The sequence below is a fragment of the Salmo salar genome, chromosome 26, assembly GCF_965601325.2.
Source record: "Salmo salar chromosome 26, fSalSal1, whole genome shotgun sequence".
In the NCBI taxonomy this organism is placed as follows: domain Eukaryota; kingdom Metazoa; phylum Chordata; class Actinopteri; order Salmoniformes; family Salmonidae; genus Salmo; species Salmo salar.
In genome coordinates, this window is record NC_138316.1 from 10,988,066 (window position 1) to 11,015,574 (window position 27,509).

At 44.6% G+C, this 27,509-nt stretch overlaps 1 protein-coding gene and 1 long non-coding RNA gene across 2 annotated transcripts; one reads left to right on the forward strand and one right to left on the reverse strand.

Annotated features, from left to right (window-relative positions):
* Positions 1-12,478: 12,478 nt before the first annotated feature.
* Positions 12,479-25,643, reverse strand: LOC106587138 (two pore channel protein 2). Its single transcript, XM_014175184.3, has 24 exons — positions 25,402-25,643; positions 20,761-20,816; positions 20,563-20,639; positions 20,070-20,247; positions 19,812-19,928; positions 19,581-19,687; positions 19,210-19,282; positions 18,816-18,915; positions 18,647-18,712; positions 18,478-18,542; positions 18,261-18,370; positions 17,979-18,060; positions 17,788-17,874; positions 17,500-17,619; positions 17,198-17,386; positions 16,731-16,780; positions 16,297-16,396; positions 15,725-15,796; positions 15,493-15,566; positions 15,249-15,342; positions 14,925-15,007; positions 14,424-14,505; positions 14,224-14,315; positions 12,479-13,294 (listed from the first exon to the last, which is right to left on the reverse strand). The coding sequence occupies exons 1-24, from the start codon at positions 25,538-25,540 to the stop codon at positions 13,219-13,221; spliced, it is 2,289 nt and encodes a 762-aa protein (XP_014030659.2). The 5' UTR covers positions 25,541-25,643; the 3' UTR covers positions 12,479-13,218.
* LOC123730775 (uncharacterized) lies at positions 19,161-25,407 on the forward strand. The gene is made up of 3 exons (XR_006762212.2): positions 19,161-19,289; positions 24,629-24,718; positions 24,896-25,407. It is a non-coding gene; the product is annotated as an uncharacterized LOC123730775 (long non-coding RNA).
* Positions 25,644-27,509: the final 1,866 nt, after the last annotated feature.

Below are 27,509 nucleotides of genomic sequence, written 5' to 3' on the forward strand. Positions count from 1 at the left end.
CATTGAAAGCCTTCCAGCAAAGCCATAGTAGTTATGAGAACAGATCCTCCTCCTCCTCATCTTCATCACGGCTCAACTGCCTATTATTATTATTATTCATACGACGAAGAGCCGGTGTGGCTGCTCTGGACTTAGCGGCCCTGTTAAGCATCTTGTCCCCGATAACAAGGCAAACAGTATGCCATATGATCTTCCTAAAGAGAATCAGGGCCACCAGCACTACCATGAGAGCACCGGAGAACATGGTAGAAATAACAGCAATGGAACCACTAACCTCAGATGTCTCTGTCTGTCACCAAGATATTATGTAATCCCTACTAGTCTCTGATACGGATGAATTCCTATCAACTACTCCAATATTTAACTTTATTGACATTTCTCTCCCTCTCCCTCAAACATGTGAATCTATTAATCCTAGAGGAGAAATACAGCCAGTCCTGCTAAGGAATGTGATTGTATGCTGCTCACAAACCCAGCCTATAGAGACTACTCAGAGGCAGTGGAATGGGGTGCAGTGGTGGTGTTGTGGGGGGTGGGGGGGGGGGCACAGTCCACAGCACTATTCATCGCTGCCACTTCAGCCTGCTAACAATGATAGCTCTGTCAAGAGGAACTCCGGAGCAATCTCCTGCTCCCTTCAGAAAGGAGCCCTGATTTGTGGAGTGTGCCTCACACCCTTCTCCCTGTGCCCCCTTTTCGATCCCTCCTTCTCTCCTTTCTTCTCGGCTGCTGATGTAATCCAAAATCATCCAGAGGAGCAGCTGCACAGCGAAACTGCGCTCTCTCCCTCGCTCACACTCTCTATATCTCTTTCCTTTCTCTTTCCAGAGGCGCGCCGGGCTGTCACAGGGAAGGAGAAGAGGCCTGCAGAGACAATTGGGTCCTTTCTCTCCTCTATCACTTCAAATCCCCTTTTCTGTCCACCACTGTATCCTGTTTGAAGAGGTGTCCGGGTTTGGAACAGCCCGAGGGACAGACTGTTGTGTGTTTGTTAAACAAACACACAACTGGAAAATCAACTGTAGCTATCTCCCTATTGGGCCACCAAAGCCTTTCTCCAACAGATGTTGTAGTCTAAGTATACTTTCTAAGTATACTGTGTAAATATCACAAAAGAATCCCACCTTGCATGACTGGCTTTTCCGTCTGAGGGGAGACGAGTCATAACCGTCTGCTGTGAAAGGTGTTGAGTGCACTAATCTGCCAGTAGTGTGAAGAACAGCCTTATCTTGAATATAGTATAGCACTAGTACATAGAGTTTACCCATGGGGGTGTGATTTAAAGTCCTTTTTTTGACTTTCCTGATAGTGGTAAGGGAAAACAGCCTGTTCGACATTGAGATTCTCAGATCAGTTCATGGGATACGTATTCAGATGTTTTTTCAGTTTCAGAGCTGTCATGTGAAGCCCATACACAAAGATGCTTCCAAAAATGACATTGTCTGTCAAATCACCAGCTAGCCCCTTTCTCAGTTCCAGGCCTGGAGGTCATGCTAGCCCTTCTCTCAGTTCCAGACCTGGAGGTCATGCTAGCCCCTCTCTCAGTTCCAGGTCTGGAGGTCATGCTAGCCCCTCTCTCAGTTCCAGACCTGGAGGTCATGCTAGCTCCTTTCTCAGTTCCAGACCTGGAGGTCATGCTAGCCCCTCTCTCAGTTCCAGACCTGGAGGTCATGCTAGCTCCTTTCTCAGTTCCAGACCTGGAGGTCATGCTAGCTCCTTTCTCAGTTCCAGGCCTGGAGGCCATGCTAGCCCCTCTCTCAGTTCCAGGCCTGGAGGTCATGCTAGCCCCTCTCTCAGTTCCAGGCCTGGAGGTCATGCTAGCCCCTCTCTCAGTTCCAGGCCTGGAGGTCTGACTCATGCTGGTTTCCATTCTTTCATCCTAATCAGGAATTGATCCAACCCTGGGGCTTCAGGTGAAGGAACTGTCTGGCCAATTGGTAACATGGATCAATAAATTAACTCCCAGGGTGGAAAGACAACCATCAATACTCCGGACCTTCACGCTTAAATGTGACTACCTCTGCTCTACCACATAGCAACAGAAGGGAGAGCTAAGCGGAGTATATACTTAGTCATGAGGGATCCATCCAGAATGGCTTCCAGAACATAGTTACCGTTACATAAATTGTAAGCTTGCCTTGTCAATGTGACCGCATGCAGGGCGCAAAGCTCCAGGAAAACAAACATATAGACTGGGACTCCTTTTTTTTAGTTTCTCTGCTATCTCTATGACGATCTGAGAAAAAAACACCTATCCCAGCATTCCACTGACCCGTTTGACCCATGGGCAGTGTGAGGTAAACCACAAGCCGGGGGACGGCTAACCATTATTTTCTCAACCCCCCCCCCCCCCCCCCCCCCCCCCCCCACCTCATTTCACTCAGTCATGGAGAGCAAAGCGGAGTTGCCTGGGGGCTGAGTACCTGACACAGGGCTGGGATAGTGTAGGGGTGTAGGGGTTTAGGGTGAGAACCAGGGGCCTCTGCTCTCTCTGCCCGGCGGGCAGTAAATAAACGGAGTCAACAGTAAATAAACACCAGCAACCGCCCACTCACCAAACACACAAAACAGATAACCCATGACCGGCAGTCCTACTGCTCAGGACTGATGTAGACCTGGCCAGGGGCTCTGGGAGAGATTGGAATGTCATTGTAAAAGGTCACCGGTCAAAAGGTTCTTCATGTGCGACTGATTCAGAGGTGAAACAGACAAAGTGCAGAGCAACAGGGCATCCGGGAAGCAGGACAGCCAGCCTCATTATGATGTGGAGGTTAACTAGCTGTGTTTGTTTAGTTCCATAGAGATGCACAGGGGATACTAAGTAAGTATCAACAAGGAGTAAAAATAAGAATTTCAGAAAGAAAATCATTATAAGCCTGTCTGGGAGTTGAGTCTACTGAAGAACTTCCAGAACGAAATATGACTTGTGTAGCCCACTGGTCCATCCACTTCTCTCTCAAAGCTCCAGGTCGAGTTCTCTTGCCTGCAGAGACATGTTCTCTATCACTGGCCGATCTTTCCTACCTACACAGATGTCCACTGACCTTAGGGAATCCTTCTTTCATCTCAGACTTTATCAACATGATCAACGACCACACATACTGTATAGAATAAATGCAACACTATGAAATGTCACAGTCTTACGGTGATCACTGCAGTAAATGCAATGGCTTTCCATGAAGGCACGTGTTGAACCACGCAAGTGGAGAAGCAGTACAGGTGGTGTGTGTGTGTGTAGTCACTAAACACACAGTGGTGTCTCCAGGACAGGAGAAGAGAGAGAAAAGAGGAAGTGGAAGTGGCAGACAACAACCCCAAGTGCAGAGGGCAGACTTCTGCTCTGGCACAACTTGAAAGGATGAACGGGGTTGGATGGGGGTAAGAGGAGAGGAGAGGACGGAGGTGGGGAGGGAGGGGGGCGTCCTCCATTGCTATGGCAGGAGCAGCCGTCTGGGTTCCCATCCAAGATCCAACCTCCAACTTAGAGCCAAGAAGCCAGGTCACAGGGCCCACCAGGGCACAGGACTCACCCGTGAACCATTCTGCAGCCTGGGTGGGCTAGCCTCCCTCTCTTCCATTCAGACCGGAGTCTGATGGGTGCCTTCCAGATACACAGGCCAGTGCAGATCACAACATTGTTAAGCTACATCATATTGATGGAATCCTGAGATGTCACACCCACCTACTATTCACCAGGTCTTGTTTAGAGCGTCACGACTTCTGCTTGCTATGGGTACGGAGAGTCTAGCAATTTGAAAGAAAAAGGGTTATGGTTCCTAAGGATAATTCATACCTATGCCAATGGCAACACATTACATCATTCTCAAGCGTTGCGCTGTCATAATCATCATGATCATCAACGTAATAAATGAACAAACATAAATAAATGATCAACAATTACAAAGGCTGTTGCGCGACTGTCGTGCAACCGTAATGAAAGTGGTCCAAACATAAATGTATTTGCGTCTATTCAGACATCCAATTCTTTCCATACCTTTAGGTATTGCGCCCCCCCGCCCCCCCGCCCCCCCCCAATCACCATCCGACACCCATTATGCAACTCCAACATTTGCCTGCTGAGGTCACAGTAAATTTCCACTACCAGACTTCCCAGCATACCATGCAACAGTTGGGCCATTGACGATCAGTCTGGTGATAGTAGGGTGAGAGAGGGAATAATCCTTATCTTAACTATGATCCGATCTCTCTGTAAAGAGAAACGTGATATCTAGAACAAGTTATGAAATGCACTGCACAGACCAGTCTCATCCTTTTTAAACTTTTAAAAAGTGTGTCTGAACAAGTCATTCCCTCAGTGAGAAGTGAAGTTACATTCCTTTAACTTGTTACTAGTGTATTTAGCTGCCTGTTTTGGCCAAGTTAAAGGGAATCAAGAATAGGAAGGGGGGTAGGGTTATTGACAGAAAAGGGGCAACTAATAGTCGGCGCCATTCGAGCCCCACTAGTAAAGGGAAGGTTTAGTCAAAGAGAGGGTGTGTGTGTTCTATCTGTGTGTGTGTGTGTGTGTGTGTGTGTGTGTGTGTGTGTGTGTGGTTGGGTCAGGGTCTGCCTGTGCCCTGAATGCAGAGCTGTTCAGGGCAGATTTCACGGCTGGCTGATCACAGGCGTCCATGGGCCGACCCTCGCGACAGCTGCAAGGCCCCGCCGGCTGGCCCTGCTTCCCCCCTCCATCCCTCCCTCCAACACCCTCCCCACCTTGGCACAAAGGAGGCCCTGCACTGAGCACCAGAGCGCCTGACAGGCTACTGCCGCCGCTAACGATGGCAACTGTGTGAGGCATGCGCGAGGAGGGGGGGGGGGGCGCTAAAATACTGCACACCGTGCTAATCGAGCAGACGAGCGAAGTGAGGAGCCCCCTTCTCTTCAGCACCCTGTCTCTCTGCCCTCTCCCCTCCCGCCTCCCTCGCTCATCCATCCATACTACGAGGAGCTTTCTTTTCCATGAGATTATTCCTCTTCATTATTCTCATTTGTTTCATTGACATCATTTTCACCCTCTTTTATTTCCAGCTCTCCCTTCATCCGACGAGTCTGCATCCATCCGAGATCCACACCAGAACATCTCGCACCGAGACGTCCAAGTTCATTGCTTTCCCCACTTCACTTCTCACATCCCTGGCGTGGTGGTGGTCTTCCCTGCCTGGGAGAGCCATGAAGACTATCGTTCACAAGGGTTAAGGTTGGAGGCCAGGACAATGTTTGGACTTTGCCGCCAAGTCATATCAGAGGGCTGTAAGCAGAGCACGGAGCTCAGCTTGGATATTGCAGTGAGGATGTCTGTTCCTTAGCTCCCCATCTCCACACCAACCATTCACCCGACTTCACCCCTGATTCCCATAGACTCCCTCCTTCTCAGGGTCATCAATGAAATCAAGTTGGATGGATGCATTCAATTTATAGCACGGGGTATAGACCCAGAATAGAGAACTGTTAGCATTGTCCCTTGGGAGCTCATGTTTATCATGTCAGCCTCATTGTATGGCACCCCCTCCGTTGACCCCAAGACCATCAGGGGTCAACAGGGTCGACCACTAGACACCACACCGCTGCCCACGGGACTGTAATGAGCTTAGGTGGTTCCGTCAGCCTCTAAGAAAACGTACTGGAGCGCATCTAAACCACTAACAGTCATTAATAGTGGTGACATGGGCTTAAAGCAGAGAATAATCCTTCGCTTTAACAGGATGGGCCCGCTAATATGCCAAAAAACACACACGTCCATCCGGGCCAATCCCGCCACAAAAACATGACTAAGAAATCGCATTCCCTAAAAATCCCTGAAACAGCTTCGGACATTTAAGGTAAGGTTGTAGATCTATTAAAGCCAATAGAAACAGTTCCATTCTAGCGGTATCCACTACATACCGTCTGCGAAGAGACTTGATCTTTGATCATATGTAGGCTCCCTTTCAATGGAGAATGATTTGAGAGATTGGGAGGGGGAGCGAGTGAGGGAGAGGGGTGGCAGGTAGCAGCGTTCCACCAAGCAAGACTAGACTCATTGTCCTGTCTCTGTGGGAAACTCTGAACACTTCCTTCAAGAGCGATTACCAGGAAACTTAAGACGCCACATCAGTGACCCTTCTCACGTTCACCGCAACTAAGTACAACTCTGCCCACAGGAGATGGCTCCCCCTTATCTCTACAGACACACACACACGGGCGCACGCACACACACACACACACACACACACACACACACACACACACACACACACACACACACACACACACACACACACACACACACACACACACACACACACACACACACACACACACACACACACACACACACACACACTCACAAACACAAGAATGTGGACGATGAACAATAGGCCCTTATAGGGAGAGTAGGTAGATAGGTATTATATCCAAATAGGGGTCAATCAGCATTAATAAAAACATGAGACAGTTTGACATGGTGGATCACTGAGAAATCAGAACAACATTGGGATGGGAGTAGAGGCCACTGATGTAGGGGTGATAAAAGCTGGGCCATAATGGACATCATATGATAACCTCATCATTATCATAGCAATGCAGAGCAGTCCTTCTATTTAACCAGGGTCCACCAAACAGCATGACTAAACAGCCAGCTATGTCCAACAACAGGGAACTGGACCTTTTTCATGTTCATGTTTGCACACCATGCCTGATAAAACTGGTAACACTGTAGGCCTAGGTCTTAAAAACTTCCATAAACTACAAGCCCTTTGTTTTCTCTTCATAGAAAAAGCGGGGGTGAGATAGTCTCATAGAATTCACCACCTGTTGCATCTAGGACTTGTCGCATCTAGGAAGCAACTACTGCCATCTAGCGGTGAGATCCCTCTCATTATGGAAGTTCCCCAGAGCAGCTCTGCTCTGACAGAGACTAATGGCTGCCTTGCCTCCTACAGACAGAGCCCAGAGGACAGCTGCTGGCTTCTGTCTACATGCCAATGTTGACCTAAACCTTTTTTTGAGTGAAAATCCCCCACATTCGGTCTCCAGAAGAAGAAAAAAAACACCTTTGCTTCTTACTCGACAATCGTCGCCCTGGTTGTTCCCCGTTTCCTTTCTAAAGACCTGCTTTCTTCTTCTCACCTGTATGCTAATGAGCCTGCTCTCTAAGTGTATTGAGCGGGAGAGAAAGGGCAGTACGGGCAGACTGATTGCTTCCGCTGCTGAAGAATGCATTCCGCACTTTGGCCACAAGTTAATTTATTACTGGAGAGTTACAGTGCCAGACACAGAGAGGAGTGTTTGCAGAAATCTCTTTTCATGTCGTTAGGCTGGCAACCAAAAGTGCTTTGAGCAGCATCTAGTTTTTTCTGAAGTCTGCTCTGCCATAAAGTGTGGAAGAAACTTGACGAAAGTACTCTTGTGAGTTTTTGAACTGAGTATTCAATCACTGAAAAGGGCACTTCAATAAACATATCTGTAGCTAATGCTTAGTCATTTCAACTAAAATGCTTCTTATGGTGTTATGCAACTTGGGAATATTGATCAAAGCAATGCACCTCTCTCTCTCCCTCACACACCCAGAGTGGGAGAGAGAGAAAGAGAGAGAGAGAGAGAGAGAGAGAAGGAGAGGGAGAGAGACAGAGAGAGAAAGTGGGCGAGTGAGAACCAGCTGCTGCTTGCTAAAGATGGGCTGGGTCGTGAGACAGGCTGAAAGTGGAATGTCCTGAACTTTTCTCCCTTATTGTTTACAGCCCTCCTTATCCTGTATAGGGAGTGAAACCGGACAAACAGAGGCGAGAGGGAGGGGGTGGCGAGGCGATAAAGTGGCACCTGGCTGGCAGGTGTTGGAGGAGGCTGCCAGGGTGCACCATGCCCCAGATCAACGGCCCCTCTCACCTGAGTGGGCACCAGCCCCAGCTCCGCCTCTCCACCAGGCAGAGAAAGGAGCTGGGCAGGGCCTGACAGACAGGTGCATCTGCTCCCACTCAGAGTAGGGCAGACAGGCAGCCATTGAACAGAAGAAAGGAGCCAAGTCGGCCAGGCTGGCCGGTCCGTTTGGTGGGCGGCTGAGTAATTACAGTCAGGGAGCCCTCAGATAGGACCTGGAAGATGTGGTGACAGAGTTGTGAGGAAGTAGGTGGTGAAGGGGAGGTGATATGTGGTGTAGGTCATACCTCTCCCGTGTCCAGATATGAGTCTTCTGGTCTCAAAGTAAAGGGTAAAGGCTATATGGTGGCGTAGGGACATCTCCTTCTATTCTCTTCCTGTGGCTTCACAGAGGGTGAGAATGGCCCAATACCTCACAATAAAGACCTGTGGAGTCGCAAGGCTCTTTTTTCCCCAGCCCAATCCCTTTAATTATATAAATCAACGTTTTTTTTCCCCCTGAGCGAAATATAAGATCGCAACCAGGTGCGGCAGCTTCAAAAGGTCCTGTAAAAGCAGGTCTCCCACATTTGGTGAAAGGGGTGAGAGAACGGACCGGGGCCAACAGGTATCATTAGGGCTTATAGAGGCAGGTTAGCTAAAGCCTTCATGTGAACAAGGGAAGGGTGGAGAAGTAGGTGGCGACTAAACCTGCCCCTGGACAGTAGCTCCTGGATCAGTTTCCTCGCTCCTGCTCTAGTAACTATGGTGGCGAGACTTTAAGACGTGAAAGATGATCCACAATCAGCAGCTGGATGGTGAACGGAATCTTTTTGTTCAATATTCTTCAACTTTCTAGACGCCACACTACTTACACGGGTGACAGCTTGAGGTTCAATGGAGGGACAGAATCGGCTGTTCAATTGGATTTTCAATAGCATATCGTGTTGGTATTGGGCCTATTCACCCAAATAAAATACAACTTTTGAGATACAGTCTGACTGATCGGGTGAAGCATATTGCTCAGGAACTCAAAGAGCAGTAATTCCCTTATTACAGAACGAGAGAGAGAGAGAAAAACTCCCCTCGGTAATCAGTGAGAACATGGCGCAGCTGCACAGAACCCTTTCAGGGCAGTGAGAATGACAAGATGTTATCAGGAAAATTCTGGAAGGACTGGCGACCGCTATTATGAGGTCACTAGCAGGGAAATACAGGTTCAGAAGCAGTTTGAATCATGATCTTTTCTGCTACTCTAGAAACAAAAAGGGTTACCAGAGGTCAGTCCCACGTGCTGTAACTAGCGCTGGTAGTCCTGCCAACGGCTTCACACATGGAATAACACAAACATAGGGAAAGATCAACCGAAACCCACAATGAGCAAACAACAACACCTTCTTCAAGCAGTAGGAGGCAAGGCCAACTAGTCTCTGTTTGCAACTGCATGTGAATGCCTCACTTTGTTTCCAATATCCTCTTAGTAAAGAGAGAGAGAACCCTGTTGGGTCACCTCCCCTGTCGGCAGCTGCATTCTTCACATGCTTGGAGAACTGACATCTCTCATCACTGGCATTTCAGCACACAGAGCAAAAGGTCACCAGGCTATGACATCATTTAGTTTGGCAGGTAACACAGACTGCTAGCTTCCCATGAGCATCTTCTGCAGGGAATGTGTGTGGTGGGGAGGGAGGCACTGACAGCTGGAGATCAGACAGGCCCTGTGATCAGATAGAGAGACACTTGACTTATTCAACCAATTACTATAACCCTGATTCCTCATGCTGTTTGGTAGGCCTAGAGACCAGCGTTTCCAAAACTCGGTCCTGGGGACCCAAGATTTTGTTCCCCCCCCCCCTAGCACTACACAGCTGATTCCAATAATCAAGTCATTAACAATCTTTAATTAACCAACTCATCATCAAGCTTTCGATTTGAATCAGCTCTTTGGCGCTAGGGCAAAACCCAAAAACCTTTTGGGTTCCCAGGACTGAGTTTGGGAAACACTGGCCTAGACGTTGATGTAACTGAGTGTCTAGTGAGAAGTGAGGCTGACCAACACAGAGGTAGCGGAAACAAACCCAGCCAAGCTCAGTGACTGAACAAACAACAGGGTCAACAAACTATGGTCTGGTAAAGAAACCCACTGCAGTGATATAGTAGGTTCCTAGGGGATGTAATGACTATTAATGCCTGCATACATACATCTGCCCAGCCTGCATTCCTCTAGCACAGTGGTTCCCAAACTGTGGCCTCAGAGCTAGCCTGTGAAGGGCCTCATTTTGTTGGATTTTCAAGGAACTCAATCCGGCTTTCAACTTACCCCTGAACGTTGTAGTAATAGTGGAATGCACAGGGTGCAATTTTGAAATTGGGTAGTGCATCATCAGTTCCTCTTGTCATGTTAGTCATTGCATACCTTAGAGCTATTTATAACTTGTCAGAAATATACAGATCAATTAGCCCATGTCAGCAAAACATTTTTAGCTAGGTTTTTTTAGCCCATTGATTTTGTTGTCAATGTTTGAGTCACTCAAATATCACATAAACACATAAGACATAGGGAAATGTGGAGAATTCCAGGAAATGTACTTTAAAACCGCTAAATGTTCTCTGCACCACACCATGACAAAATGTGGAAAATTGCAGGAAACTAGCTTTAACATTTAATTAAAAAGTCTCCATCCCATGGCAAAATGTATAGAATAGCAGGAAATAAGCTTTAAACCTGCAACATTTTCTCTCCGCCAACAAGAGGAGTGTGAACAGTTTGTGTCATGAACAGTGCTTGTGCCAATATAAAGTGTGGAGGGGATGTTCCCCAATGCTGGAAAAGGGGCCTGAGTAAAAGAGTTTGGGAAGCCCTGCTCTATCACACATCACCTAGGCCTATCCCTCCTGCTAGTGTTGGCATTCCAGGCAGCCAGGCTATGTTGACCTAATCTGTCCTCATCAAGCTGGGTAAACACGAGTGTGTGGTGTTCATTAGTCTGCCCAACTCATTAACCACCTGCTTCTAATTATCGCCAATCATGCCTCGTCTTGGACGCCTCTGGCTCTGCCATCACTGCAGTGGTGGGCTCTAGATAGAACATAGCTGACATGTTGGCAGAATTGATGGAAGCTTCAACCTTATAGAACAGGGATGGGCAACTTTGAGGGTGACAACTCGTGACCTCGAAGATAAACATTTGAAGTTTTAAAGTTAATTTCCTGCAATTCTGCACATCTTGCCATGGGGCGTAGAGAAAATGTTTTAGTTTTATAACTAATTTCATGCAATTCTACAAAATTTGCCATTGGGCATATTTATTTATTTTTTTACACATTTTGCCATAGGGTGGAGGAAAATGTTTGCAGTTTTTAATATGATAACTGATGATCAACGGGCCCCAAGCTGTTTGGTAATTCGACCATGCTTACTACAACTTTAGATAGCTGGCCGCAAGACTAACCTACCAATAAGAAAAATACATGTCATGGGCTAATTGCGTGACTTCTGATGCACAATCAAATATCGAAATTGTGTATTTTATTATTCTAACTCTCAACAGTAAGTTGAGACCCTGACTGAGTACCCCCCCCCCCCACCAAAAAAAAATCCTTAAAATTGGTCCGCGTGCCTACAAAAATGGGGGCCGCCAGTTACCCATCCCTGTTCTAGAATCTAGAAATCACTACTCGGTAAAGACTCAAAACGTCCAGATAGCCCTAAACAGGCTAGCTAGCCTACATCATATCTCAATGGTCTGTCGTGTTGTCATGAAATGGGCTTTTAACCAGACATGTCCCTACCTTCTTATGTGGTTGTGGACAGGGTTTGTGGTAAGGCCTTTGCACGAGCCCAAACTCACCAAGAGGAAAAGCAAACAAATAGTGGGAAGAGAGGAGGAGGTCAGAGCTTTGATGTCAGGCCCTCTGGAGGTTGGCTTGTTTGCCCTAGTCTGTTTCCAGTAAACATGATGCTTGAGTGTGTGGGGTGTGGAGTGTCAACACCAGTGTGTGTGTGTGTCTGTGTACTCTATTAGCATAGAACCACAGAACAAACCCCGGGGGCAATGCCTAGAATGGTGCCATGCCTTGATCCCCATAATTATCTTTCTGATAGCATTTTATTATGATGTTGTAAAACATGCCATTTTTATTCTTCTCAAAAACACGTTTCTCCCGCTGCCCTTCAGGTAGAATAACAGTTCTCCATTCCATTCTATACCATGCCATTCCGCCGTGTGAGCAGGGTTCCTCAGTCAAGACATGCATGCCCCGGGGAGAGTTAATAACCCTTATCTGAAATGAGCATCACCAGGATGCACCAGCAGGAAATCTTCATTCACGCGTATCACTAACTAGCCTGACCTGATGAGTGAGGAGGACGGAGATATCAGTTGGTGGTTATGTCCGGAAGACCCGAGGGTCTCAGAAAACACACAACCTCGTCACCTTCCAACTGATTGCAACAGTCAGGTAATTATGTAACTTCAAGATGAAATTGTAGCTATAGCTATTCAGGAGAGAATTGACCCAATGCAACAACAAAAAAACGCAAGGGCAGGCCTTGTCTAAAAAATTTGTTTTACACATTTGAGAGAATAATTTCCAGCCATGCTAAACACATATTTCATCATTTATATAACAGTCACTAGGATAAAACCCATATTTCTTTATTTAGCTAAAGGCAAAATCCTATTTACATTGCAAGGCAGGTAAGCAAAAGAAACAGCTTTCATGACAAATTTACGAATAAAAACTAGTCCTTTCCCCTTTTTACTCCCTTAAATAATTCCATTAAGAACAGTGGTGTATTTTGTTTGATAGCATACAGTGATTACCATCAAACTAAAGTAATAACGGGAGCTCCCGGGTTGCGCAGCGGTCTAAGGCACTGCACTGCATCTCAGTGCTAGAGGCCTCACTACAGACCCTGGTTTGATCCCGGGATGTATCACAACCGGCCGTGATCGGGAGTCCCATAGGGCGGCGCACAATTGGCCCAGCGTCGTCCGGGTTAGGGGAAGGTTGGGCCGGGGTGGGCCATCATTGTAAAATAAGAATTTGTTCCTGACTGCCTAGTTAAATTAGGGTTAAAAAAATATATAATAACAGTCTTAACATGAACAAAACATTTAGCAACTTAATCTTTCAAACTCACTTTTAAAGTAACAGATGCAGGAAGTGAGGCAGTTGTCCAGTGGTTTGAGTGCAAAAACATACAAAATTATCAGAATTGAGAGAGCCCTAACAATATTGTCCATTTTGTGCTTTTGAGTCCCTGCCATTCACACAGACATACGTGATAGCCAGTAAAGGCCCTGTTTATTTTGGATTGGTACTGTACAAGCTTGGTCGGACATAGGGTCCCAATGGTGTGTGAGGGGTGAAGGGTCATCAGCTGAGATGCAGGTGAGGGTGCTGGTGGAGTTGGGTGACCAGTTCTTCCTCTGTAGGCTCCTGAATTTGTTCGCTGGAAGGTACAGTGGAGTTTTAAAGACAGGACAAGAAACTGTGTCAAGAGACACACAACGAGTTGAAGCGAAGCACGCTCATGCAGGCGGCTGCTGTAGTCCACAGCGTGCATTTAGGGATGGCATTAAGGGTTTGCTCTTCTGACTTGTCCCTGCTAAATATATCAACCACACCTTCAGCAAATATTTCAGCGACATGCGTTTAGTTGATCGAGAAAAGGGTGGGCGGATGTTTTTGCTACCAATTATATTAGTGATGGGGTAAAAATTGATACAGTTACATATCGCAATATTATTCTTGACGATTTTTACAAAACAAAGTGCTAGTCAGCTGTACCTGCACCTAAACACCTAAGCTGTGCCTGCGCCTATCCTATAAATAGTGAGCCAAGATGTTTTCAGCGCTTTTATATCCTTGACTGATCATGGCTCTCTCTTGTCACTCTGCAGCAGACATGGTGAGCAATATGTTTGGAACATGGAATCGCAACAAGATCGCAGTATCGCAATAACATCGCGAGAATTGCAATACATATCGAATCGGCATCTAAGTATTGTGATAATATCATATCGTTAGGTCCCTGGTAATTCCCAGCCCTAAATTATATAATGCATTATCTGCAAGCAAGGTCATGAAGAAATACATGCCATTTTACAGTTTATTATCAGAAAGCTCACCAGACACAAGATTTTTGGGGAAAAGTGATTCAGTATCGAAACGTGAGTAGCCAAAGAGCATGGTTTTAGGCAGTTCACAGAGAACTGACAGAACCGCTGACAGTGAGGGTATCCCAGTTCGTGACTGACCTCTAGGCCTAAAACCAACACCAGAAAGTAGGAATATGCAACCAATCAGACCACAAACAGAAGCAAAAAAGCCAGAGCCAGAGCAGAGTTAAAAAGCAGCTTCAGAGTTGCAGCAACATACCTGAACATGAGCTGGACGGTAGTCTCATAACCTGTTCGCTCAACGTCCGCCACTGAACACATGACACTCCGGTCCCACTTATAGATGAAGTTCTGTTACATAAAACAGAGGTATCGTGGAGTTGACTTTTTTTTTTCCAGAAACATCTTGCCCTTAAAACAAAGTAAGTACAGATCAGGCCAGCATAAGTTCATACATACCTCCAAGATGAGAGCCACAAACAAGTTGACCCACATGACAGAGGAGGTAAGCCACCAGGAGACAAAGTAGACCTTGGACCACCTGGGAGGAGAAAAGTAACCAGATCAACTGTTTACATGGACACATCACCATTACCCATAATCACTGTTTTACAAACAGAGCCCCATGCACAATTAACTTGTCTTCGTCCTCTTTAAGCAGGACAAATAATGACTATGCCCCCACTCCTACATGCATTTTCACCGTTGCTAGCCTTGTCCTGAGTTGGGTACAAATGCTTGTTTAACCAACTAAACAGTTGCAATTTTTTAGGGAACAACTGAAATGAGATAAATATTATGAAGCGGGAGCTCATTAAAGTAAGGCATGGCCCCAAAAAATGAAAGGACTGATGTGCTTCAGCGTCAACTGCTTCCCTCTAGTGGATAGGGAAACAAAGTGAAGCATCTGACAGTCGGATCATAAGACTCATGTATTGATTTGTATTAGGGTTGGCTTACTCTGTGGTGTATCTGGTGTAGGCATCCATGAACACTTGCCAGTTATTCACCACCATGACGTTGTAAAGGAGGACGAGGGAAGACTGAGCAAAACAGAGGGAGAGAGGAGAACGAAAACAGACCATGCCAACCATGTGTTTTACAGTTCCATTCCCTCCAAAAGCCTATTCTCATTAAACCAGTCTCTTATGACAGTAGACAGGGCTATGCAGAGAATGCTATCGTTAAAGTCAGAATGTTCGCCTTGAGCTAAGCCTCTGTGTTCTCTGCCTACGACTCGGCTTCACGGCCTGGCAGAGTGAGAGACAAGAGAAGGGCACCCACAGCAAAGTCGTCAAAGTTGTTTGGCCAGTAGCCCAGCTGCTCGTAGGAACCACACTCCACGGTGATGTTCTCCATACTGGAATTGGACATCACACTGTAGAGGAATACATATAAAACAACTTAAATTACCTCACACAGTAAACACATTAAAACAGCCACATTAGCCTACTGTATGAGGCCATTTGCTACTTTGATGTTTGTGAATAGTGTACAAGCGTTCAAATACATCATTGTCAAACCGTACCTCATCTGCCTTGGAGCTGTGATGGCTCCCTGGAACAGCCAGATGCCAAGGACAGCAAACACATAGAACACCACCTAAAGAACAACGAGGCGCAAAAACACAGATGTTAGCTGGGATAGGGAATCCATGACGTCCAGCAAACAGACGCCTAGTGTATAGACATGCATTTCAAATGACTAGTTGGATGAGAGAACAAAAGAGAAATATAAACAGGTGCCGTTGAGTCACTCACCACGAGTATTCCTGCAAACGCTCTGAGGTTTTTCACCAGGTCAACCAAAGTACTCGCTATGAGGGCCATCAGCTAAAAGAGGCATTAAAACACAAGGAAGACTATTTCTATAGTGTAATACCAACATGCATAACCAGAGATGATAAAGACATTAGCTGTACCGGCATGAACTTACAACAATACAAATCTATTGACATAACGGTACACCAAAATAGAGCAAAAGTCAAGCAATAAACCATTTCCACCATTAGGTGGAGCCAAATACAACATCTCATCACATACGTTTAATTATTATTATTTGTTTATTTTTCCTTTATTTAACTAGGCAAATCAGTTAAGAGCAAATTCTTATTTACAATGACGGCCTACCCCGGCCAAACCCAGACGATGCTGGGCCAATAGTGCGGCGCCCTATGGGACTCCCAATCACGGCCAGATGTGATACAGCGTGGATTTGAACCGGGGACTGTAGTGACGCCTCTTGCACTGAGATGCAGTGCCTTAGACCGCCGCGGCACTCGGGAGGCCCAAAACGAAGGCACTACTTCTACCCAGCGGCACCACTTCCTCACCTTGATATCAGTGATGATTCGGAGGAAACGGACGACGATGAGCATGTTGACCAGACGTACCATCTCCCACAGAGACATCAGACCACGCGACGCTGGGTTCCTGGGACAACCACACCACACAAAGGTTTATTCAATCTCACAGTGCTACTCAGTTACTTATCGTTCATCCATTCGTAGTGTTTTATTCAGTAACACTCTTCCTCTGCTATGTTTATCATGTGCATCACCATGTACCATATCTATACGTCCATGTTTCTATTCCTGTTTTTTTGACCATCCCCATGTACCTGTGTGTGTGTGTGTGTGCGTAAACAAAGTTACTCGTTCATCACTATTGTTACTGTATATACAAATGAACACCATCCTTCAAGACAATTTCCTTATACAGAATATATTTGTTGAGCCAGAAATATGACCGAAGTGAAGACACCAACCATTTAGGAAAGGGGAGCCTGTAGGTGGCAAAAATGGTGATCTGAAGGACCTGTTAAAATTTTTTTTTTTTAAATCAAATACTTTGAGTTATATTACCAAGACAGAAATATGCTTAAAGGGGCAGTATGTAGCTTTTTGGGGGCGACCCGACCAAATTCACATAGAAATGTGAGTTATAGATCTGAGAAGCGGTAGATCCATTCGATGTGCACTTTTTCTATGCTCCCCGTTAAGTTACGTTTTAGCGAGCGTCTTTTCTCTTTCAGTTTTGTACACCAGCTTCAAACAGCTGAAAATACAAGATATTTGGTTAATGAAAATACATTTCAGAGCAGTTTAGATTGCACGATGATTCTCTACACACTATACATTGTTAAACTGAAATAAGGAGAAGCATTGAAACGGTCGAGTGATTTCTACATATTGCACCTTTAATATGTTTCCTTTCATTTACAGAATATCTTACCAGAAGGCAAACTGTGAGAAGTCCATCAAATATATTGTTTCTGTATGACAAGTAGCCTCTCCACCCAAAGGCTAATATTTTTAGACTCATCTCCATCAGGTAGTATAGAATAAAGAAACAGTTGATAACTTCCATGTAGTAGTCATCCCGCTCTGCAATGGACTTCTCGGAGTCAAGCACCAGAATGGTCTGCAAAACACAGAGAGAAACAGAGAGACCAAACAAGTTGAGCCTCTGTCTAATATGATGGACGCGCAAACAACAGGCCCGACATCCTGTCTGTAAGAAGGTCCTGGACTTACACAGATGCACATGACATTGGTCAGGGCCACGGCGTTTCCCACTACCGTAACATAGTAGTGGCTGGAAATCAACTGAAGCCTCTGGAGGAGTGAGGAGTTGTACTCTGGCTTTGGAGGGTGCTGCAGCAGAAAAGACAACGAAGACTCGTCAAATCATACAGGAGCATTCTAGCTATCATTTAGATAAGTAAAATAAGGTCAGTTTAGAACCGACATTGAAGTTAAATCCATTCCAGTAACATTGATCCAGTGGAGAAGCACAAAGCAGTTAATGAGATGTGGCCCCACCTCTTTGATGCGGTCCTTGTCCAGCTCGTCAAAAAGCCTCCGGAAGGCCTCCCACTGGATAAAGCCATCTGACAACTGCTGCACTCTCTACACAGAGAGAGAGAGAGAGAGAGAGAGGCACATTCAAAGGGAGCTATATTCAAATGTTTATCCAACACGTTCTAAAGATTTGCACCGTAGTCTTTTCTCACCTTGATGATGGCTTGTCTGTAGTAGGACTTCATTTGTACCCTCGCCATGACCTGCAAAGAGGCATCCACCCGCACACGCTCTCTGGGAGGGACAAGATGTAAGGCCATTCAGTGTGTGTGTGTGTGTGTGTGTGTGTGTGTGTGTGTGTGTGTGTGTGTGTGTGTGTGTGTGTGTGTGTGTGTGTGTGTGTGTGTGTGTGTGTGTGTGTGTGTGTGTGTGTGTGTGTGTGTGTGTGTCTTCGTGTGTGTAGGGCTTAAGGGTAAGAGAATGAGCAGTCTTACACATGCTCCTCTGAGTGTGTAGCGTCCTGACCCCGCCCCTGGCAGGACATGACCTCAAAGGCAGCTCTGACGCCCAGTCTCCTCCTTAGGATGGATGCTTGGACAGACATCTGCCACAAGAGAACAATTTCATCATGATTACCTGTGGGGTTTACACTGTACCTTAAAATGGTCTGATATTTAAATCATATCAGTCCAGTGCCAGTCTTAAACTCACCAGCAGGTATCCCCTGAACTGGTTGTAAACGATGGCAGTTAGCAAGTTCATCAAGAAGTAGGTTCCTGGGAGCAGTAAATAAGACAAATGATCAACAGACTGTGTTACCACTCAATCCGTTTCATATTTTCCTTGTCTCTTAACAGTTCATTTGGTGGCTAGTTCTTACCAAAACCACTGAAGAGAATGAAGAAGATGGAGTATCCTCGGTTTAAGGAATAGGCTGGAATCATCACTGTTTAAAAAAACAAACCACACGAAGACAGGTTTAGGTGGAGAAGACATTATGCAGCAGAAAAGATATGTTTAATTCACTATGACCTACACAGTGAACTTACCATCGGGGTTATTGGCTGTAGTGAGGAGCACCAAGAGAGAGGAGAGAGACGTGGGCAAGTCTCTGAAGTAGGCCTCCCACTCCCCATTTTGCTTCGGGTTCTAGGGACAAACAGAGGTAATACGGAGATGTTTAAGTCCCTTATAACAACAATGCTAAATGGACATTCATTGTGCTTTATCTTGGTCTTATTGGTCACGTGAGGGCGAGTTTCTGTACTGGTCTCTATTTAGACAAGTGTAATATGACACATCTACCACTAGTTGGCGTTAAAGCTCTGATAAAGCCTGTACCACCAGGGTGAATAAAACAGTGGTGAGGTAAGGTAAAAGGGCATATTCAGGCTTGAGAACTGGGCGTCAACAGTACGGCCAGCAGGGTGGAACAGAGCGCACCTCTCCTTTAGCAAAGAGCAGCATGCCAATCATGGTGAAGAGGCAGAGGTGGAGAGCCAGGAGCAGGATAACACTGGGAGGTAAGAGAGAGAGAGAGAGAGGAGTGGTGCATTAGACACACACCTCTGCAATGACAGTCAGGCCTATATACATATGCAAGTATATTAGGGTGCCCTCTGTGGGTCTCACATGGACTGAAACAAGAGTGAATCATGTATGTATATAACCCGAAATAAACCCTACCGTGCAGTTTTAGGGAACTATGTATGTGATCACAGAAGTGAGAGCTTATGACAATAATTGACAATAATTGTAAAGCTGTGAAGGGAAGGTATGAGATTGAACAAAGTGTTGGTGGCAAACACAACTACCTGGCTATCTCTGGGAGGGTCCTCTTGATGCACTTCAAGGTTTTCTTCATCAGGGAGGAGTTTTGAAGGAGGAAGAATGGCCGAATGAGTCTCCTAACGCGTAAGTTCTGCCGTCGACAACAAAGGGAAAGAGCGACATTCCATTCGAATCTTTGCATGGCAAACCATGTCTTTATGAACTGTTGAATATTACACAGGGTGTTTAAACCCACATTTTGAATATCCTCTCACCTGATCACAATACATGCTCAACGTCAACGCCCAATCAATTACAGACGCTGAGACGGCCAAGATGTAGACAATCAACCACTTGCACTGCCGAAACTCCTCCCAACCAATCAAGTAGCTCTAAGAACAATATATCCAGTTAGAGTCATGTTTATTTTTATTGCAAATAAAGACACAAAATGGATTTTCATGTAGATTTCTTGTTGCCCATCTACTGTCTCGTTCCCCTTGGCATTGGCAGAAACATGGTCTGATGGTTACCTTGGTAGCGAGGTCAATGGCAAAGATGACGAGGCAGAATATCTCTATGCCCTCTGTCAGGCCACAGGGGGGCTCCCAGGGGGGAGGTCTGAAGCGGGGGTCTGATGTGTAGGAGAAGGACGAGGGCCTCTCGATGAAAGCCAGCGTCAAGACGACCGCAATAGTCAGGCCCAGCCCCCTGAGCAACACAGACAGTCGTTTAACAATGACACAAAACCCGTGGGGGGGGGTTCAAACATCTGACTGAGAACGAGAAGGGTGATGGTTGGCTTCACTGTCATAAAGTGCTTTTCTCACTACGCTTAACCACAGAGGAAGCTAAGACAGGACAAGAGTTAAGACATAGCGATGCTGAGTGTGGTCACACATTGCAGTGAGATACAGTGCAGAGGGGATATAATGACATCCTTCAGAGGATAGGACTAATTTAAGAATAGAAACGTGCAGAACAATCCAAAACAATATACTTTGACTCATGACAGTAGCGACTTACCATTGCCATATCCTGGAGTAGTACCACCTGTACAGACGTAACGAGTTTGCATCCACTCTATGATTGATGGATCGGTACTGTAGAACGAGAAACACATTTCATTGTTTTGAAACAGCAGTTTAGGGGTAGTTCATAACCAACACGAGTCATACAAATAATATGTGTCAATCAGTTACGGCGACAGTTCATATGTTTCACCTGTATGGCGTCCTCGATAAACACAGCAGCTTGCTGGAGGTAGAGATCCTCATCGCCTGTGTAAGAGGAGAGGGAAATGATTACGCATGTACATTGTCAAAAGCAAGTGCTGTGAAACAAGTTGTTCTCAAGCCAATAAAGTCGTACTCTGTATTGATTGAAAACAAAACATTGAAAACGAACCCGTCTACCTATCTGTAGCTTTTCTCAAGCAAATGAATAAACCCCAACCCCAAAAAATGAGCCCACGTCCTAATCCTACAGTAGGCCTGCGTGCATGTGTCTGCAATAAAGTTCAACGCGAGCATGTCTGAATTCATCTTAGTCGTTCAAATATTCCAATTGAATTATACCCAAGTCTGGATGAATAGTGTGCTCCAAACATCCCTCGCCAGGTCAGATTAAATTAGCTACTAATTCCAGGCATTTTTCCACAGAGCTGATCACACATCGAAATGTCAACTGAACCCTCTTTCACTTACTGGACTGGACTGTCACTTGAATTCAATTATCATTTTCAGTTTAAATCCAATTCACGAAGCTATTCTGATCTGTGTTAAGAAGCCATATCATCTCCTGGATTTGTCTTTGTCCCCATTTGTCCCCCTTCAAATGAGTGAATTGGGCTATTTCAGCCACACCCGTTGCAGACAGCTGTATAAAATTGAGCACACAACCATGCAATCTCCATAGACAAACATTGGTAGTAGAATGGCCCGTACTGAAGAGCTCAGGGACTTTCAACGTGGCACCGTCATAGGATGCCACCTTTCGAACAAGTCAGTTCGTCAAATTTCTGCTCTGCTAGAGCTTCCCTGGACAGTGCTGTTATTATGAAGTGGAAACGTCTAGGAGCAACAACGGCTCAGCCGCGAAGTGGTAGTCCACACAAGCACACAGAATGGGACCACCGAGTGCTGAAGCGCGTAGCCCGTAAAAATTGTCTTTCCTCGGTTGCATCACTCAGTACCGAGTTCCAAACTGCCTTTGAAAGCAATGAAAGAACTGTTTGTCCGGAGCTTCATGAAATTGATTTCCATGGCCGAGCAGCCGCACACAAGCCTAAGTTCACCATGCACAATGCCAAATTTGGGTGGAGTGGTGTAAAGCTTGCTGCCTTTTGACTCTGGAGCAGTGGAAAAGCATTCTCTGGAGTGATGAATCACGCTTCACCATCAGGCAGTCCAGTGGACAAATCTGGGTGTGGCGGATGCCAGGAGAACACTACCTGCCCGAATGCATAGTGGCAACGGTAAAGTTTGGTGGAAGAGGTTTTTAGTTCCAGTGAAGGGAAATCAACGCTACAGCATACAATGACATTCTAGACGATTCTGTGCTTCCAACTTTGTGGCAACAGTTTGGGGAAAGCCCTTTTCTGTTTCAGCATGACAATGCCACCGTGCACAAAGTGAGGTCCATACAGAAATGGTTTATCGAGATCAGTGTGGAAGAACTTGACTGGCCTGCACAGAGCCCTGCCCTCAACCCCATTGAACACCTTTGGGATTAATTGGAACACTGACTGTGAGCCAGGCCTAATCGGCCAACATCAGAGCCCGACCTCACTAATGCTCTTGTAGCTGAATGGGTGCAAGTCCCCGCAGCAATGTTCCAACATCTAGTGGAAAGCCTTCCCAGAAGAGTGGAGGCTGTTATACCAGCAAATGGGGGACCAACTCCAAATGAATGCCTATGATATTGGAATGAGATGTTCGACGAGCAGGCCACTTTTGGCCATGTAGTGTATTTCATTACATGACTGTCTTTCAAAAGCTTTGTGTGGGGTGTAAAGAAGAGCTACTGTCCTGTACATCATAAGTAAGAAGTGATGTCATAAAAGGACAGAGTAATCTAGGGCAGAGCCATCCTTGTTCAACAGGACATATCACAATGTGGAGCTTGGCATTTCAACCTGGCTTCAGGGCAATTCATAGGATTTGGGATGTTTATTGTTTCCCTACATTTAGTACGACAAGAATGATAGGCTTCATTCAAATTCTCGACACACAGTTGAACCGTTTACCCAGAATCCCACTGCCTCTGCAATGTCCCTCCACTGGTCTAATTTTTAAAGGTACATTTTCCAGTCATAATACATGGTCAGATGCATGTTTGATAGTTTTCCTTTCCAGATGACTATTCTTTTCTCCCCATATTTTGAAAGAACATGTCCTGCCCATAGAGCAATTGTTAGTAGCCCAGACTGGACTCATATTAGACTTTGTTTCCCTCCACACTACCACTGCTGACAATTCTGTACGTTTTTATTTAACCTTTATTTAACTAGGCAAGTCAGTTAAGAACAAATTCTTATTTACAACGATGGCCTACCGGTGAACAGTGGGTTAACTGCCTTGTTCAGAGGCAGAATGACTGATTTTTACCTTGTCATCTCGAGGTTTCGATCCAGCACCCTTTCGGTTACTGACTCGACGCGCTAACCACTAGGCTACCTGCCGCTAGTGTTTGTAAATCTCTACAGATGGTGTTGTGCAAAACTACTAGCTAAATATTCACCCATGCATTGTAACATTATAGGTGTCAACAGTACAGCTATTATCCCCGCAAGGTGAGGAATTGAGAGGAATTGAAAACAGGCGTGTCAATAAGTTTTACCCCTACCTTTTTGTTAAACAAAATATTTTTCTCTGAGCAATTGTATTAGTATAAAATGATATAATTTACCCCTTTGTTGAGCATACAATATAGCTCACTATTTAAATTATTTATTTTAAACAGTCATTTTTGCTCATTTTATCAAGGGTGTCAATAATTTCAGACCCCACTATATATACTGTATATATATATATATATATATATAATTTCATGATCTATAGAATTTATGTCAAGTATGCCTTTTAAAGTAAAATATTATGAATTACATTTGACACATGGGCTCCAGACAAAGTACATTTAAAAACAAACAATAAACTTTTTAAGAGCATACTACTGTCTGGAGGCCTATCATGTACATCACCATATATCAGTCATAAGACACAAATGCTGTCCTGCTCCTGCAATCATCCCAGTCATCAGCAACAGAGCATTGGGGTAGGCACATGTTTGACATCAATGTATGTGCAATTACCATGGTAATAAAATTGCCAATTTCAGGAAAAGTTATATAACATACTATTTACAAGTAGGCTATGCTGGAATGGATGGTTTGCCTTGTGTGGTTTTGTGGGTTTTGACACTCTTATGTAGGTGTCATAAACAGTCATAAAACATTGCATAATATGTCACAACACATATAAATATGTGTCATGACAGTGTTATGACAATGTTATGACAGGTTATGATATGTTACGCCAACTGTTATAACATGTTATGACATGGTTATGACTGTGTTATAAGGTGTCATGACTCTATGCTTCAAGAACAGTGTTAGCAATTGTTTTTAATGTCTCAAAACTCTCTTTGAGTGGTCCACAATGTGTTTATAAAAAAATCTTTAAGGTGCTTGGTGACAGTAGAAATCATTGACAGGAAGTTTTTGGCAGCAAATTGTGGACTGCTTTTGAGAAAAGTTGCCATGTCAGAGACAGCCACAATGAGTGATGACACACAATCTGGTTGTAGTGGCCCAGCGTTGTTTGGCCGGGGTGGGCCGTCATTGCAAATAAGAATGTGTTCTTAACTGACTTGCCTAGTTAAATAAAGGTTCAATTAAATAGCTAGGTAGCTAGCAAGCTATTGTACATGAATAGTTGAGAGCTAACGTTAGCTATATGTTATGAAAACGTTGAGAAATTGGGATTTTAATGTGTTAGCTATTGGTCTTAGATTTTAGTGTATCTTTCTGTAGCGGTATTACCGCATGTTGTATACTCTACTCTGATTTCTGTTCTTGACTTGTATTTTTCAGAGAAAGTAGCTAGCTCATGCATCTGTATCCATGGTGGAGGTGAAGACTTTGAGGGATGCTGCCATAAACAAACTTCGAGTCTAACTTCCTGTGAGTGACATAAAAACAGATGGCCGGCCCTGTTTCAGCCCACTCACGTCAAAATTACAGTTGAATGACAATAGCCAATAATGAATGTAATGCTTGATCATTATCCTGTGTTGTCTTGACCTGAGATACTCATCACAGCATCAGTCACAAATCTCTCTCTGTGTCTTTCTCTCACAGATTGAGAAGGAATTCTGAAGGATTTACAACCCGTCCGGCTTCAGTCCACCTTCACCTTCAAAACTGTTGACCTTGTTCAAGATGTATTTAGATTTTTTAATGGAACCTTTATTATACTAGCCAATATGAGAGGAGGTGCTGCAAAGGAGATGCAGAGCATTCTGGATGTGCTACGGGGTATGTGCTCATAATACAGTCACATAACAGTCAATAATTACATTGTGACAACTTTGTTAATTTGATTGACTGTAGTATATACAACCATTTGAATTACTTCTCGTGTCAATGCAACACCGTCCAGAACAGAAGAGAATGGGTGATCAGTGGCCTGATATTATACTTCGGCGAAAGGGTAGAGGACCTTATCATGTCATATGTCACAACAGGTCTAAATATATGTGTCATGGCAGTGTTATGTCCTCTGTTATGACATTGAATGGTTATGACCGTGTTATAACATGTTATGAAGCTATGCTTCTAATAGTGTGAACTACTGAAACGCTTACCCCCTTCGACACAGCAATACTCTGCAGCAACCGAGGAGGACAGACGTCTCGTCGTTGGGAATCCCTTTTCAAGGTGATCGTTGTTGTCAGGGTGGGAGCCGTAGTTAATGCTTCCAGTCAGCAGTTGTTCTGATTCCATTTAGTAAAATTGACCTAAGCGAGTGTAAACTTGTTTACGCAGCACCTGTAACTCCGGTAAAACAACCTCAAAGTCCGCCAAGTGTAAATTGACCGTTTTAGTAAAGAGAATGAGAACTATACTGTAACTGTCAGAGAGACAGAAAACATGTTATGCTGTCAAAAACGTTTAAATTCGTTAAACGTTTTCCATCGTTTTCTTTTTACAGACAGTTTATCCACTTAGCTACGACAGTACGGGAAATATGTTTTTAGGAAACGAACTAGTTGTGTCCTCGTCCTCAAGTATCACTTTTCACCAGCGGGTGACTCACTGCGCCACTGACCTACACCGCGCGAAACTCAAGAGTTCAGCCTGTCCCCCCAAAAAAATGCCTCTAGTAGGTCTTAATGTAAAACAATGGTAGTCTACTTTGTCACGGTCTACTTGCACGGTCTACTTGCACGGTCTAGTGGTAGTGTACTTTCTATTTTGTTTTTCAGCAGCATTTAACGCGCCAATCAAAGTGGTACGTAAAATACGTTTCATACTTACTCGTTTTAACCATCAGTTTTCCACTTCCTTTGTAAAATGACCACTTAGGCTCATGTTATACACATAATTGATGACAACAGAAAAAAACCAACATAAAACGTGTTTAATAGTAAAGCTGAACATCAATATTTCAATGAACAAGTGTATTGTATTTGAACCTGAGAGAATAGACTGTTGTGAATATTTTTTTAAAGACATTGTTACTACTTTTGAACTCCAGTTTAAACTGGCCTAGAGCATGAAGAATGACAACATAATGCACATAATGCTGAACCACTAACACAAAATACTCATTTTGAATACCCTTCATTGTTAGAGTCTACAATATCAATCAATAGTCTAGGTCTATTTTCAGAAATGGGTATACTGTACAGCAGTGGCGACCCGATGTCCAAGGCAAGTTAGACCCACATTTTTAGCAACATTTTTTTTTTTTGTGCTCGCCTGTTATTTTTGCATTAATATGTGCCACATATCAGTTTGCAAACAATATAAAAAAATATATATCATTGAGTTAATAAAGCTGCATACAAACATGGTCTCTTTTTCTTTTCTTAAGTAAGGCAGCTCCAAAATGCAGGTGTTTCAGCCTAGCTCAGTGCTTTCTATGGTGGTGGGGCAAGCCAGCAGAAAATACGGAGCGTTGCGCCGTGATTGGCTCAGTGTTCTGTCACTCATGGGGACACTACGTCACTGCCAAGTCTAAGGGTAGACCTAGAAAATTCTAGCCCCTTGGGTACTGCCATAGAGTTACATTAGAAGTGCCCATCCAAGAAGGCTCAAGGTCACGGATAAAATGACGTCAAATCATGTTATGTCTACAGTAACTTTGATTGGACTGATCATGATAACATCATACTTTCAAAATCTTAGCTAGCAGTCATCATCATGAATCAAGTCAACAATCTGCTGGGAAATCCTTTTTAATCCTTGTCATATGAAGAGAAATAATTCAAATAAATTATAGATAAAACGTATCAGTGCTCATCGGCCATTGGACATAAACATTACACAACAAGTTGGAAATCGCAAATTCAACAATGAGTTGTTTGGAAGGAATCAGTGGCTAACTGCAAGCATTTCAAAGCAGTCATTAGCCTTCTATTCAGTGTAGTGGCTGTGGCTGTGTGGTCCCAAGTCTAAGATTAAGGGTCTCTTTTCCTAGTTTAAAATTATAAACATTCAACATTGACCATGCTGTCAATGAAGCATGAATTATATGCCGCGCTCAAAACAACTGTTTACTCAGAACTGCAAAATCTGACTTTAGTGAGTTCAAGATAACTGGGAACTCGGGAAAACGACTGGGAAAATACGTTTTGAACTTTCATCCAACTCGGAATTGTAAATCGGAAACTCGGGCCTCTTTCTAGAGCTACGACCTGAAGATCACTGACGTCATCATGATTCAACCTTATTTTTTTTCAGAGTTCCC